Source organism: Lepus europaeus, chromosome 5, assembly GCF_033115175.1.
Source record: "Lepus europaeus isolate LE1 chromosome 5, mLepTim1.pri, whole genome shotgun sequence".
Classification (NCBI taxonomy): domain Eukaryota; kingdom Metazoa; phylum Chordata; class Mammalia; order Lagomorpha; family Leporidae; genus Lepus; species Lepus europaeus.
This window is the reverse complement of record NC_084831.1, coordinates 156765961-156780683: the sequence shown is the minus strand read 5'-3', so window position 1 is coordinate 156780683 and position 14723 is coordinate 156765961. Positions and strand designations below refer to the sequence as shown.

General features: G+C 46.9%; 1 protein-coding gene across 7 annotated transcripts in view; it reads left to right on the top strand.

Moving 5' to 3' along the window:
• The window catches only part of RABGAP1L (RAB GTPase activating protein 1 like), an 803019-nt gene that overhangs the window by 760316 nt on the left and 27980 nt on the right, over positions 1-14723 (top strand). For 6 of the 7 annotated variants that reach the window (XM_062192994.1, XM_062192993.1, XM_062192989.1 and 3 more), the window contains one exon: positions 5668-5760. In XM_062192994.1, the coding sequence (XP_062048978.1) occupies positions 5668-5760 (93 nt within the window). Of the gene's footprint in view, positions 1-5667; positions 5761-5936; positions 6216-14723 lie in introns of those variants that run through there. The other variant, XM_062192992.1, reaches the window with a different exon arrangement.

The window sequence follows — 14723 nt, the reverse complement described above, 5'->3', positions numbered from 1 at the left end:
TGGCAGGGCTGTGTCCCTCCTGCAGGTGGGCCGGGACGGTGGTGTGGCAGGGCTGTGTGCCCTCCTGCAGGTGGGCTGGACGGTGGTGTGGCAGGGCTGTGTCCCTCCTGCAGGTGGGCTGGACGGTGGTGTGGCAGGGCTGTGTGCCCTCCTGCAGGTGGGCTGGACGGTGGTGTGGCAGGGCTGGGTTCCCTCCTGCAGGTGGGCTGGACGGTGGTGTGGCAGGGCTGGGTTCCCTCCTGCAGGTGGGCCGGGACGGTGGTGTGGCAGGGCTGTGTGCCCTCCTGCAGGTGGGCTGGATGGTGGTGTGGCAGGGCTGTGTGCCCTCCTGCAGGTGGGCCGGGACGGTGGTGTGGCAGGGCTGTGTGCCCTCCTGCAGGTGGGCTGGATGGTGGTGTGGCAGGGCTGTGTGCCCTCCTGCAGGTGGGCCGGGACGGTGGTGTGGCAGGGCTGTGTACCCTCCTGCAGGTGGGCTGGACGGTGGTGTGGCAGGGCTGTGTGCCCTCCTGCAGGTGGGCTGGACGGTGGTGTGGCAGGGCTGTGTCCCTCCTGCAGGTGGGCTGGACGGTGGTGTGGCAGGGCTGTGTGCCCTCCTGCAGGTGGGCTGGACGGTGGTGTGGCAGGGCTGTGTACCCTCCTGCAGGTGGGCTGGACGGTGGTGTGGCAGGGCTGTGTGCCCTCCTGCAGGTGGGCTGGACGGTGGTGTGGCAGGGCTGGGTTCCCTCCTGCAGGTGGGCCGGGACGGTGGTGTGGCAGGGCTGTGTGCCCTCCTGCAGGTCCCTGGAGAGAATCCATTTCCTGGCCTTCCCCAGTTTCTAGAGGCTGCCCACCTCCTCTCAGGGGCCTCGTCCCCAGCGTCCAAGCCACCAACACTGAATTTCTTCGATGTTTCTGCATTAGTCACATCTCCCTCTGAATCCACACAAAGGCTCTCCTCTCTATTTTTTCTTTTTAAAGGTTTATTTATTTATTTGTTTGTTTATTGCTTTGTTTATTTGAAACACAGAGTGACAGAGAGATACGTGTTGGTTCACTCCCCACATGCCTGCAACAGCAGGGGCTGGGCCAGGCTGGCGCCAGGAAGCTGGAGCTCCGTCTGGGTTTCCCACATGTGTAGCCAGGATCCAAGGATTTGGGCCTTCATGTGCGTTAGCAAGAAGCTGCATCAGACACAGGGTAGCTAGGACTTCCTCTGGTACCCTGATGCTTAGTGTGGTGTCCACAACACCCACCCCCGTTTTCTCCAAGTGAGTCAGGTCGTTCTTCTGGGCCCACTCAGGTCATCGAAAATGATCTTCCCATTTTAAGATCCTTATCCTCAGTTACACCTGCCAAATGCACTCTGCCATGTTAGGTAAAATATTCACAGAACGCCGACGGCGCTGGAAGGCTGCTGTCACGCCTGCAGGTGTCTGGTTTAACTGCTGTTTCCAAATTGATTGTTTTCTGATAAAACATAGTTTATTTCAAGGAAAAATCCTAACTATACAGAGTAGGGATGTGGCAAAATCATGGAAACAGCCTTCAGATGAGTTCAGTTTGGAGAGCACGGCCCCCGAGAGGCGGCCCTGTCCTGGTGGCGGCGTACTGCAGACTCCAGGTTGCTCTGCTGCAGCCCTCAGCCCGCGGGCGCCAGCCAAGGCGCTGCCATGCTGGTTCCGTTCCCTCATCCTGAAGAAAGCCTCCCGAGGTCCCTCTGGTTTGCTAGTTCTGTGCAAATGGATGTTCACATTATGAAGGCAAGTGTTAGGACCAGGCAGGACCTGAAAGAACTCTGAACACAGGGAATGGTTCAAAAGGTGGCAGCACTGGTTCTGTCTTAGAATGCTCCGGAATGTCGAGGATTGCTGTCATTCTCATGAGGGGGTGTCCTGCCAGGGCTGGCTGTCCTGCTTTCTGTTTGTTTGATTGTGATAATCGGCATTTCAAAGTGAGGGCTCATCAGCTGCACTTATCAAACAATTTTGGATTCTTTAAGGACATTTCCTGAACTTAAGAAATTAGGAAGTGCTGGGAAGGTGGAAGGCGGGCAGTTGGTAGAACAGGACCCCAAAATTACCTAGACATTTACAGGTATCGGTGATTCTTAACACATCTTCACATCTACCCTTAAATTAAATCAATTTGACTTAAAGGGAGAAATTCCTACATGTCTCCAGAGGTATAGATTATTTCAATTCTAATAATTCTTAGTGACTTTCATTCTTTTAATTAAAACTACATGGTCAAGAGATATTTTTATTCCTTTCTCCAATAAGAAAATTTTAAGTTTCAGTATTCCAGTCCTAAAATAAAATAAAATGAATTCTGTCCTGAAATAATGTTAAAAGCTGAAAGTCCGTTTCCTTTATTTTGTAAGAGTTTCGTTTCAACTCTCCTGTCTGTTCCTCCTCCACCCTCTTCCCCCTGCGTTCTCGTTGTGCCAATCACAGGTGGATGCTCAGGATCACCCCACAGCACAAGCACAAGATAAATAAGCTTGGAAGGTTTCCTAGCAACGTATTGTTCTGGGAACCTGCTCTGTTTGCCTCAACAAGATGAAGCCGAACATCCTGGAATCCCAGCCAGATGGGAAAGGATTAGCTTATTGAGAGTGTTGAATTCGTTTTTTTTTTTTTTTATAAGAATCTCACTTTGAAATGAACTTCTTAAGTAGCAACATTGACTTTTAAAGGGGCATTCTTTTACATGCAAAAAAAAAAGTCTTAGTAACATAGTTTGAATTTAAAAATATGGTTTTAGAAGAATTCTCTCTCTCTCTCAAGCTTGCAATATGTAATTCCATCATTGATGACCCGATCCGTTTTAGAACCATGTTGAAAATACTTCAACACTGGGCTGTTTTCAGCCTGGTACCTAGTGGTGTGGTATTCCAGTTGAAAAAAAAATATGTAAAAACTCAACAATCTGCGCTAAAGGCACTAGAGTAGACTCTGGATTCACAGTACCTTTAGCTGCCCCGTCCTGCTCCTAAGGAGACATTTGAAACACCTCATCACGGCTTAAAACCCTGCTACATCCAGGGCTATTTCAGTGCTAGTGATTCACCATTCATCTTGAGAATCTATTTTTGCTTTTCTGGGTATATGATTACTGCATATAGAGAAAAGAAAGCTGTAGGAAGTTAAGGGTGCTATCACAATCAAGAAAAATTACATTGTTGTTTTGTTACCACGTGATCATGTGCGCTTCCCTCATTTGCTGATCTGTAGGTGGGTGGTGCTTCCCTTTCTCTCTGTAGGTGGGTGGTGCTTCCCTTTCTCTGTGTACTCTGGAAGGTCTCTGGGGATCCGGTGGTGAGGAGTAGCATCTCTCATGGCAATATTCAGCAGTATTTTGCAATTCAGTTCCACCCTGGAAAATGTCCTCACTGTTTGTTTAACTGGGGAGACATTTCCCCTTCAGCCAAATGAATATTCTCCTAATGTGCTCGTCCAGTGGTTTGTATACTGAATTCATGAAGCTTCCCATTTGTGGTTAGAAGTAGATAATTACAGTACTTCAGAGTGATCTTGGATGGTAACAGCAGAGTAATGAGAATAAACTAGAGAATGACACCTGGTGTCTTTATTTATTTATTTTTTTTCATTTAACAAACTGGTTAGAGATTTGAAATTATTCTAATTGCAGAACACTGTACGACAATTTTATATTCACACTGGGTGCTATCCGTCTGTCTTGCTGTCTCTAACACACATATACATCTTTTCTAAATACCATATTTTTAGCTCAAGAAGAAACAGTCTGGGGCTGGCATTGTCACGCAGCCAGTTAAGCCTCTGCCTACGGCACTGACAACCCATATCGGGGCCTTGGTTTAAGTTCCCGTTGCTCCGCTTCTGATCTGGCTCCCTGCTAATGCACCTCCGTAAACAGCTGAGGACGACCCTGGTTTTGAGCCCCTGCCATCCATGGGGGAGACCTGGAAGGAGTTTCAGGTTCTTGCCTTTGTCCTGCCTGTTGCAGCCATTCAGGGAGGGAACCAGTGCATGGAAAACTCTTTCTCTCTCTGTGTTTCCCTCTCTGTCACTATGCCTTTCGAAGAAATAAAATCAGTCTATAAAAAAATATTCAAACCGGCCGGTGCCGTGGCGCAGGAGGCTAATCTTCCACCTGCGGTGCCGGCATCCCATATGGGTGCTGGTTCTAGTCCCGGTTGCTTCTCCTCCAGTCCAGCTCTCTGCTATGTCCTGGGAAGGCAGTGGAGGATGGCCCAAGTGCTTGGGCCCTGCACCCGCGTTGGAGACCAGGAGAAGCACCTGGCTCCTGGCTTCAGATCGGCACAGTGCCTGCCGTAGCAGCCATTTGGGGGGTGAACCAACGGGAGGAAGACCTTTCTCTCTGTCTCTCTCTCACTAACTCTGCCTGTCCAAAAAAAAAAAAAAAAAAAAAATCAATTTCAGTTGAATACTTAAAAATACAATTTAAAAAAACTTCCAAGAATCAGGCATTGTATTTTTTTTTAATTATTTATTTATTTGAAAGGCAGAATGACAGAGAGGGAGAGAGACAGAGGGAGAGAGACCTTCCATCTGCTGGTTCACTCTCCAGATGGCCACAAAGGTCAGGGCTGGGCCAGGCTGCAGCCAGGAGCCAGGAACTCCATCCAGGTCTCCCATGTGGGCGACAGGGGCCCAAGCGCTTGGACCATCCCCTGCTGCTTATTAGCAGGGAGCTGGATCAGAAGCAGAGCAGCTGGGATTCAAACTGGTGTTCCAACACGAGATGACTGTAGGGTAGGCAGTTACACCAGTACACCACACGGCCAGCCCTGAGGGAATTAGATCCTTCGCCCACGTTAAACCTGTAATTCTACTGACAGCCATTATGAGGTAAACATTTATTTACCTGCTATTTTACAAAGAAAGAAACCGACACTAAGAAGAGTCCCTGTTCGCTGAGGGATTACATGATTAAAAAACAAGTGCTGGGTGTTCAGACCGCGGTCTGCCTAGTGCCAAGTTCTCTGCCCATTACGCCATGCTGCCCTCAGTTACGTTCAGAAATCTCTGAATTTCCAATATGCTAGTCTACTTTCAAAAAAGGTTAACTATTGTCTTTTGAGGATGATAGTTTTAGCAAGAATAGATGAGTTGTTCAGGTGATTTTTTTTCTTTTATTATCCCATGTTGCAGAATGAACTTGTATTTTTTTTTGGTGTCAAATTTTAGGTTTTTATTTTTGGTACCTTAATTGCATTTTTAAAATTTTCTTGTTGCACGGTTTTATTTCTATAAAATAATAACTTTCATTTTCAATGTGGAAAACTATGATTTATTGTGAAGCACAGGTAGTTAAAATTGCTAGCAGCGTTAAATTGTTAACCTGAAAAAAGTTACAGTATCAGCCGCATCACAGAACAGAGATGGACAAACTGTAGCCTGCGCTTATGGATAAGTCCTTGTTGGAGCGCAGCTGCACCGACGTGCTTAGCACCGCGACGACTTCTGTGCCGAATAACAGGACTGAAAGGTTGCTTCCTAGACTGTGTCACCCACAAAACCCAGGTGTAGACCGTCCACACCTGTACAGGAAGTTGCCCGCCCCTGTTCTAGATTAGGGGGCTCATCTCTCCTAGAATGCCAGAAACTTCACTGGGAAATACACTAGAAAGTGTCTGCCTACATGATGTTCTTATCTCATACGCTTTCCCTCTTGTCTCTGCAGGTCCCAACCAAGAAGCTGAAGAAATATGAGAAGGAGTATCAGACCATGCGAGAGAGCCAGCTGCAGCAGGAAGACCCGATGGACAGATACAAGGTATGGGAGACGCCGCGCACCGGCCCGAGCGCTCCTTTGTTTGCACCCTGAAGCAGCGGCTCTGGCGAGCCCCGTTGCCTCTGCTCCTGATTGGCTCAGGTTACGCTAACTGTCCAGGTGTGCTTTCATCTTAGGATCCTCCCAAGTAGCCAACCGTAATATTTCTTTTCTTTCAGTTTGTATATTTGTAGGTAACTCCAGCTGTTGCATTTGTACTGAGAATCTTCATAAGAAGCTGAGAGAAGGAGAGGGAAAAGCAAAGAAAGTGGCTTTCTACTTTCAAAAATAAGAAAAAGAGAAAAATGGCAAAGTACTGTTTTAGCTGTGCATGATCCCATCCACAGAGACTTTTAGAAGGTGAACTATTGCAAGACTGGCACAAGGATGTTTCACACTTACCTATGTCTGTTGCAACTGTTAATACAAGCTTACGTACTTGGAAGTAAAAATAAAAATCACCAAGGTATATCAAGCACAGTAATGGTGTTTATTGCAGCTCGTATTTCCACAAATTCATGAATGACAGCAGCATTTGGCTATAGGATGTGGTTTCAGAATCAGTGTGATTTCAGTGTAATGTCTTATTTAATTGTGGCATTTTTTTTTTGATGGGGCCATTCATGGAGATAGATCTCTGGAGTGCTAAGGAGCAGCACCGTGCCCAGGATTCGGTGCCAGGAAACACTGATTCCCAACTTCTTTTTCCCAAGTGTGATGTTATGCTCTCTGCAGCCTGTTTTAACTCCTCAGACTCAGCAGGTGCGCGGCGGTTCCCTGTCTGCAGCCAGCACCCTAAGACAAGAGGACACTGTGTTTCAGCACTAGGAACCAGGGCCAGAGTGCTGACTGAGAAAGTGCAGTGGTGGCGTTGTTCATGAAGTCCCCCTCGGGGGCTGACTGCACTCCTGTAACTGCAGCCATCTTTACGAGGTCAGAAAGCCGGATGTGGGTGGCACAGTCACGCTGTACATCCTTGCTGCTGGATCGAATGGCCTGGGTTGCATACAGAGGAGCATGGTGGGAGGAGTGTATGGGTTTTTGCCATCAGACACACCTGAGTTCAAATGTGGGCTCTCTATAGGAAAGAGCCCGGGATTCGGAACACCTTTGCCACTGTCAGCGTCTCGGTCTAGTTATGGAGCCGCTTACTCCTCTTCACAGCACGTGGTATGCGCAGTTCCTTGATGGGGTCCCGCGAGGGTGAGGGTTGTTGGATGCGAAGACTCGGCCCATAGCTGGTGTTCATTACACAGGTGTGACTGGTCTCATGCGCACACCATTAAGAATTCCCCAAGAATGGCCGGACTCGTTTCAGTGTCTGTGGCTCTGCCCCTGCGGCCTGCACTGGTCCTCCTCCTACGTCTCCCGGGTACGGCAGCTCAGTAATCCACCATCATTATGTTTGTCCCCGGATGCAGAGAACTGGCTGAAGAGCCGGCGCCAGAATTCCCGCACTACTGTGGTGGGTAATCACACCTGCAACAGAAAGTGTGCTCACTGATACGGGTGAGGCTCACTCCCACCAGCACTGTGCCTCAGTGGGACCAGTTGTAATGTAAGTCATGTAGTGCGCTGCTGCAGACATGAGGGGCAGCCGTCATAAAGGTTATCACGGAGCCAAGGTGAGGCCCTCCTCCCGCTTTATCGTTCTGATTTTTTTCCTGCTGCCGCCGCCGCCGTGAGTAAAATCTGTGAAGAATGGCTTCCCGTTAGAAAGAGGGAACTGAGAGGTCAAACTTGTGCGGTTAAAGTCAGGTGCCGCTGCGCTCGCTGCTGTGCTCAGACCCCTTGTCAAAGCAGGTAAGTGTAGATGGTAATATATAAATGGTAATGTGTGTGTGATTCTCAGCGCACTTCCAACATGTACGGTTATTAGTGTGCATAATTTTACTGAGGGAGCAAAGTAGAAATAAAGCTATTTTGGGCTTTCCTTTGAAAACAGATGCTACTTTTGAGGCTGTTCCCTCCTGCACGTACAAACCAGACGCCCTTTATTTCTGTTTCTTTGGGATGATTATCATAGCTTGTTCCTACAATGTCTAACTAGTGTTTATATTCTCTGGAAATACTGTCTAGGCATTTGTCCCGGTGATAGTCTTGGCAAAATGATTGTCCTCTAATTAGAATTACATTTTCAAAGTGGCTATTGACAACATAGTTTCCAGCCATCCACACATTTGATCTTTCAGATGAGATCAATATCTAGTTTAAGAGGCTAACTGTAGTTAGCTTAATTAATGTAGCAAAGTGCCTCAGAAAATACCTTGTAACAGTTTCTAACTTTAATCCTGTCAAGAATAAGATGTCTGCTGGGAGTGAGCATGTTACAATTCATAGATCTTGACTTGGGAGCCCAGTTCACATAGACTCTTGTGAGTCACTCAGGAAGATATCTGAGGGCATTCCATGAAAACTTGCACCATTTCAGTAAAAACCCCTCCTCAGCCTTTAGAATCCACACTGTTTAAAATGCCGATTCTAGGGGCCGGCACTGCGGCACAGTGGGTGAAGCCATCGCCTGCAACGCCAGCAACCATATGGGTGCCAGTTTGGTTCATGTCCCAGCTGCTCCACTTCTGACCCAGCTCCCTGCTGCTGTGCCTGGGGAAGCAGTGGAGGATGACCCAGGTGCCTGGGCTCCTGCACCCATGTGGGAGACCCGAATGAAGCTCCTGGCTTCAGCTTGGCCATTTGGGGAATGAACCAATGGATGGAGGATTCTCTCTCTCCCTCTTCCTCTCCCCTTCTACCTTGCTTGTCTCCTCCCTCTCCCCTCCCCCTCCCCCTCTGTAACTCTGCCTTTCAAGTAAAAAAATCTTTTATTTTTTATTTTTTATTTTTGACAGGCAGAGTGGACAGTGAGAGAGAGAGACAGAGAAAGGTCTTCCTTTTTGCCGTTGGTTCACCCTCCAATGGCCGCCGTGGCCGGTGCACCGTGCTGATCCGAAGCCAGGAGCCAGGTGCTTCTCCTGGTCTCCCATGGGTGCAGGGCCCAAGCACTTGGGCCATCCTCCACTGCACTCCCGGGCCATAGCAGAGAGCTGGACTGGAAGAGGGGCAACCGGAACAGAATCCGGCGCTCCAACCGGGACTAGAACCCGGTGTGCCAGCGCCGCTAGGTGGAGGATTAGCCTGTTGAGCCACGGTGCCGGCCTCAAGTAAAAAAATCTTAAAATGTCAAGTCTACATTGTAGCTGTCCAAATGGCAAGACACTTAAAAAGGTTGTGAGAATTAACAAAGCAAAAGCCCAGAAACACCATACAGTAAGAGGCTCTAGGAGAGCTTTCAGCGTGATTCTCTCTCTTTGAGCATAGTGGCATTCGAAAACCAGAGGTGACACTGAAGACCCAGCTGGCTCTCAGCACTCAGGCTTCTTGTGTACCCACCTGAACCTGTGTGTGTCTGCCTTTATGGCATGTATCTGTGTTCTCCGGATGCACTCCTAGCACTGTCCTTACTTTCTCCCAATTCTTAAATTTCAACGAATTTCAAGAAAGAGATGCAGTGCTGTTGGTATGCATGTATATGTTTAAACCCTAAGCATGCTGACAGTGTTCCTGGAGTCAAGTGGTAGTGATCGCTGCACAGCGTTGTATATATACCAAAACCACTGACGTGTGCATTTCAGAAGCGTGGATTTCCATAGTATATCCATCGTACCCCCTCCCCCACCCCACAGAAACAAAATGAAATAAAAACAAACACAAGCGGAATGTCCCAGGAGGACTGGCATCTGGCTAATCATCTCCCTTTCGTGAACTCCCAGCCAAACCAGAGATACCTGTGTGGAAGCCGTGCTTGAAGGACAGGGACCGCCTGCCCCATGGAGCTAATGATTGACAGCTGATCCTGTCCGTACCCAAAGGCCAGCCCTAGTATGCTCAGTCTTAGTGATGCCTCTTGATGTCCAGATAGAATACATGTTGGACATACGCATGATGCACACACTCACACGCATGCACACCCATGTATGGATGTAACTAGGTAATACATCGATGCACACTGCCCATGTTACTGGTATTGGCATTTGTTTGCGTTTGAAACTCGGCGAACCCCATAATGACTGCTGAAGGATGAGGAATGTCCAGCCTGTACAAAGGGCCACGAAATCATCTGGTGTGGCCCTGCCACGGCAGCAGCAGACAGAACTTGAAGTTCAGTGCGCCTGTAGCAGGCTAATTTTGAAGTGGATAATCTGTGTGGCCTGCAGAGGGCCTTTGACTGGGAAAAGGTTCCCCACCTACCTCCGGTAGCCTCTGGGGTGCTCCTTTATCTTCCTGATTACATCCGAAGAACCAGAAAGCAAACTTTATTGTAAGAAGAAGGTGGAACATTTCTTCTAAATCTCTTCGACCATCTTTCTTAACTTGGACCTAGCCAGATTTGTTTAATACCCTTTGTCAACTCTGATATTTGGTTTGTTAATTTATTCACGGATTCCAGATGAGCTGAACTGGGCGGGTGAAGATTTGACTGCAGAATTACATGAAGTACATCTTCGTGCAAGTCCCTAGAGGTTCCACTGTACCGGGTACGTGGAGCCGTGTTAGTACAGTTTAAAAAGTGGGAAGCAAGTCCCTGGTGAGCCGGTAGCGTTGTTTTCCATCCCAAGGAGGTGGATTGCTCTCATCGTGGGCAGGTTCTCTAGTGATGCAGCCCTCGATGGGACTTTTTTAGAGAACGGCAGCCTTCACCTACCTTTGGAGAGTAGCACACCTTTCTCTTAATTAAAGAACTGATTTCAAAATGTAGGTTAAGCCTTAAAAAAACACAGCCAACTAATTATAATTAAATGCAGTGAATCTCCCAAAGCGTAAGGTTACCTGTCTGGACGGAGAATCCTAGGAAGACTTGGAAATACTTAAACTCTCGGATTTGGAACATAGATGGTATTATAAATACATAAGTCCTGATTGAAGTAACTTATCCATGTTCAGTATAATTACGTTTAGGATGTTTAACTTCTTTTGTGAGATTGGTGACTGTGATTTTTTTTTTTAGAAGAATGGAATGTAAATAGAAAAAAATGATTTCTCTAAGTATACACTTTTTCTTGTGCATAGAAATTTTATTAGAGCGGTTGTTCTTATATAAAGTTTAAAATGAAGCTACTTAATTATGTTTGGTAAATAATACAAACAATATCAGAAGTGAAGCTTCATTGTACTTGTATTGTGCCAACCGTATATACCTACTGAAATGATTTAGAACAATAATCAATACAATAATTAATTTTTAACCTGACAAGTGAAGAAATTTGAAGCTGTCAGTGTAGAGCACAGTGTGCATCACTAGGTGCGTTTATTTCATGATCTTCAGAATTCTCAAGAACAGTTAACGTGTTTGCAAAGCTTCATTTCCTGTTAAAGTATTACTGAGAAAATGATACACGATCCAAACAGGTTTCTAGAGCATCGATCACCATTTTGCTGGCTGCACATTGTATTTGTGTGTGAAAGTAGAGCCAGAGTCTGCAGTGGTGGGGCACTGCCGGGTTCTGTAAAGGAGATTGTCGTGAACCGCAGCTGCACCTCTCTGTGTACGAAGTGTCTGTGGCTGCTTCTGCACGGTGGCGGCCCAGTGGAGTCATTTCTTCATGAGCTGTGTGACCTGCAAAGCGTAAAATGTTCACTGTCAGCCTGTTTGCATTTCAGGTTTGCTGGCCCTGTGCTTAGAGCGTGATCTCAGGTTGTTTTCTTAAATGCTAAAAGGAATGCGGTCTGGTTTGCCAGCTGTCAGTTATTACTTGCAAGATTTTGTTTCTAGTTTGACATTTAAAAAGTTTAAAGTTTCTACCAGAAAGATAAAATTGGATATAATGGGTGAAGGAGTAGAGCATAAGATAGTTTCAGATACCCAGGTTTGTTTCTCAAATCTTCATTTAAAGAGGAAATACACATTTGAACATTTCACCAGTAGGCATTTGTCTTTGTATGTCAAAAAAAAAAAAACTGCTGAAAATTTAAAAACGATGATTATTAACTCTTTTAAAAGAGGTATCTCAAAGAAAATAAGGGAGCGTTGAGTGTGTTGTTGCTAGCAAAATTGCACTGTCTCTTTTAGGAAAAATATTTTTTCCTGACTCTTAAACGTCTTTAAAAACATGTGCCAAGAATTCATCCTAGCAGCAGAAAACACACCCAAAACACTGAGCCAGGGTTTATAAAGCCACCTCCTATCCCGTCACTTTTTCCTTTAGAGCTGCATGTATTTTCTCTCCACTGCCAGTTCACATTTCTCTGGTTTCTCGTCTTGGAATTAATGACATCCACCCACCAACCCTTGGACTGCTTCACCCCGGCTTCAACTCCCAGAATCCAGTGAGACCAGGGATCAGTTTTTCTTTTGCATTTCTCTGCCCAGCGATTTCATTCCTTTGCCTGAAGACGAACTGTTTGGCAAGTTTCGAACTTGTCATATGAGGAAGTGCCTTCCACCCACCTTTAATAACCACCGTGTCAACAACTCACACTGGAGTTGCTTCCAGTCCTGCGTGCAGTATTTCAACGTCATGCACGCTGCGAATAGCGGTGTGGGGGGCGGAGTTTGAGTGTCGCGAGTCTTCCTGAGTTGAGACTTGCCCACTGGCTGCTCAAGTACACTTTGTTCCGCTCAAAGTTCGCAGTCCCAGAGGGAACTTAGAGTATAGGACACTCTAAGGAAAACCAAATAGCATTCACAGATACCTGTGTTTGTCATTGCCATCTCCTCAGTACATCAGTAGGTGTGCAATTTCATTGGATATTCCTTTTTTTTTTTTTCAATTGTCTTTGTACCTATGATTGAAAACGGTAGTTGGTCTTTGACTTTTGAGGAGGTAAGTTGTTTTTTTTTTTTTTTAAATCTGTGTATGTCTGTAACGTCAGTGTCTGTCTCTTTGAAAAATGCAGTATCCTCCTCCCAAAAGTTACTAACCAAACTTTCTCAGCTGTGCACCGGCCATGCCAGAGGAGAGAGGGAGCTGACAGAGAAAGTGGCTGTCTGCTTTTTGTTCAGACGCTGTCCAGGTGTGAGGTGGAGTCCCTTGCAGGCCCCGCGATGGGAGCTTCAGGAGGGTGGGGGGCAGCGTCTCGTGTCTTCTTTCTGAAGGCCTGGGAAGCAGTTTGCCTGTTTCTTTTACAGGCTCTGAGCACTCAGCACATCTGCCCGTGCAAACTTCACCACATGCGAGTGTCTCAGGCCAGCGGGGCTGACTCTGCCAGCGTCTCCAGATGACCCAGGCAAGGATAGAGCACCTTTCCCAAGCCCACCACAACCAGCTTTGCTTCTCCGTTTTAGTAGAAAAGCAAACTTCTTGCACTGGTCAGTTCTGAGAACAGGTCTGGCTCCTTGGGAAGGGTCAGAGAGAACAGCCACGTGGCTTCGACTGTGTCACCCTTGCTGAGTGTGGGCAGGACCATCTCAGCAGCAGTGTCTCCCGGCAGCGCTCCCTGGCGCCGGAGGCCTCCCAGGGGCTGCCTCCTGCCCCTCAACTCGGGCTGCGGAGGATACTGCATTTCTGGCCGATGGCTTGCTCCCCGTCTGTGAGTGCAGAGCAGGAGTCGCTCCACTGTGCTGCTTGCTTTGCAGACACTGAACTTTAGCTTCTTGCTCGAGGGAGAGCCAGCAGGTGCCCCCGCCCCCAACCCCAACCCCCCTCCCCGCCAGGCGATGCTGCTTTGTAAGGCCCCTTAGACACAAGATTGCCCATCCAGTCTTTCCCCCATCTTGTCTCTACCCCTTTAGCCCTGTGTCTTAAGGAGGGGTGGATTGCAGCGGTCGCTGTGATGAGAGGTTAGCGTTCAGAATCTCAGCTGGGCTTCCATTTCTTTCTTGTATTATGTTGTAATCCACCAGCTGTTTGGCTCTGAGAAGCAGTGAAGTAGCTACCTGGAACTTATACAAATACTTAACGAAAGTACTTTTCCGTGAGAGGCGTGTGACTTTACCTGCAAGTTGTTTCGACACGGTTCTCAGCCCGTGCTGCCTGTAACCTGAAAAACCGGGAGCTGCAACGTTCTCGCTTGTGCCCAATGAATGTGATATAAATGATGGCTGAAGGAGCCCTTGTCCCTCGGAGTTCTACAGGGGGGCTTTCAGCTGGCATTGGACACTTAGCTCGGGAATGGATGTTGAAGCCGTCTTATCTTGAGATCTGTCGAGAAATGAGAAAAATCTCTTGTCCCGAGCAGTCTGCGTTGTGAAACATGTTGTGTTAAAACTGCTGGGAGGGGCTGCTCTTTCCTGAGAAGGAGGAAACTCGCTGAAGAAGTTTTTGAAACCATTTTTGCTTTTAAATCTAAGTTTTCTACAAGTATATAAGTTGTTTCTACAAGAAAGAAGTAATAGATCTGTCGGGAATAGACTAACTTTCTAGCTCCTATAGAGATTGGGTTCCTTTGGCAAAGATGGAAAGGTTCAGCTGCAGAAGCCCTGGCAGATAGAGAGATGATAGAGAGACACATAGATAGATGATACACAGTGTTGCTATCTATTTATTGTTGTCTTTTAAAAATATTTCCAAGTTTTGTAAATGACTAAATGTAATAGTTTTGTTACCAAGTTTGCTAAAAGAATTTCATTTCCACTGGAAGTGATATAATGCCAAAATGAGAAAAAGGATTATAAGTTCACTTCTGTTAGAAGTTCATATTCCACTCAACACCATACTGAATCCAGGATACAGGACAGTGTAACCCCTCAACACTGCTGTCTTCCAGGACCCCTTGCCCAGGTATTCCTGAGAAGAAAGTGGAGCTATTTGTAGTCACAACTTGTACTCAGCAAACTCTGCCTGTTCCCGCCATCTCTACAAGCATGATAAATGTGCAGACTATTTAAGCAACACTGTTACAAATTTATTCTGTGTTCAGTTGCACAAAACTTGGGAACCTGTTCAAAGCACAAAGACAGCAATAAAAAGAATCTGCTACCCCTAGATAATATCTGTTGCTTATATTGTTATAAAAATGGGATTTTTCAG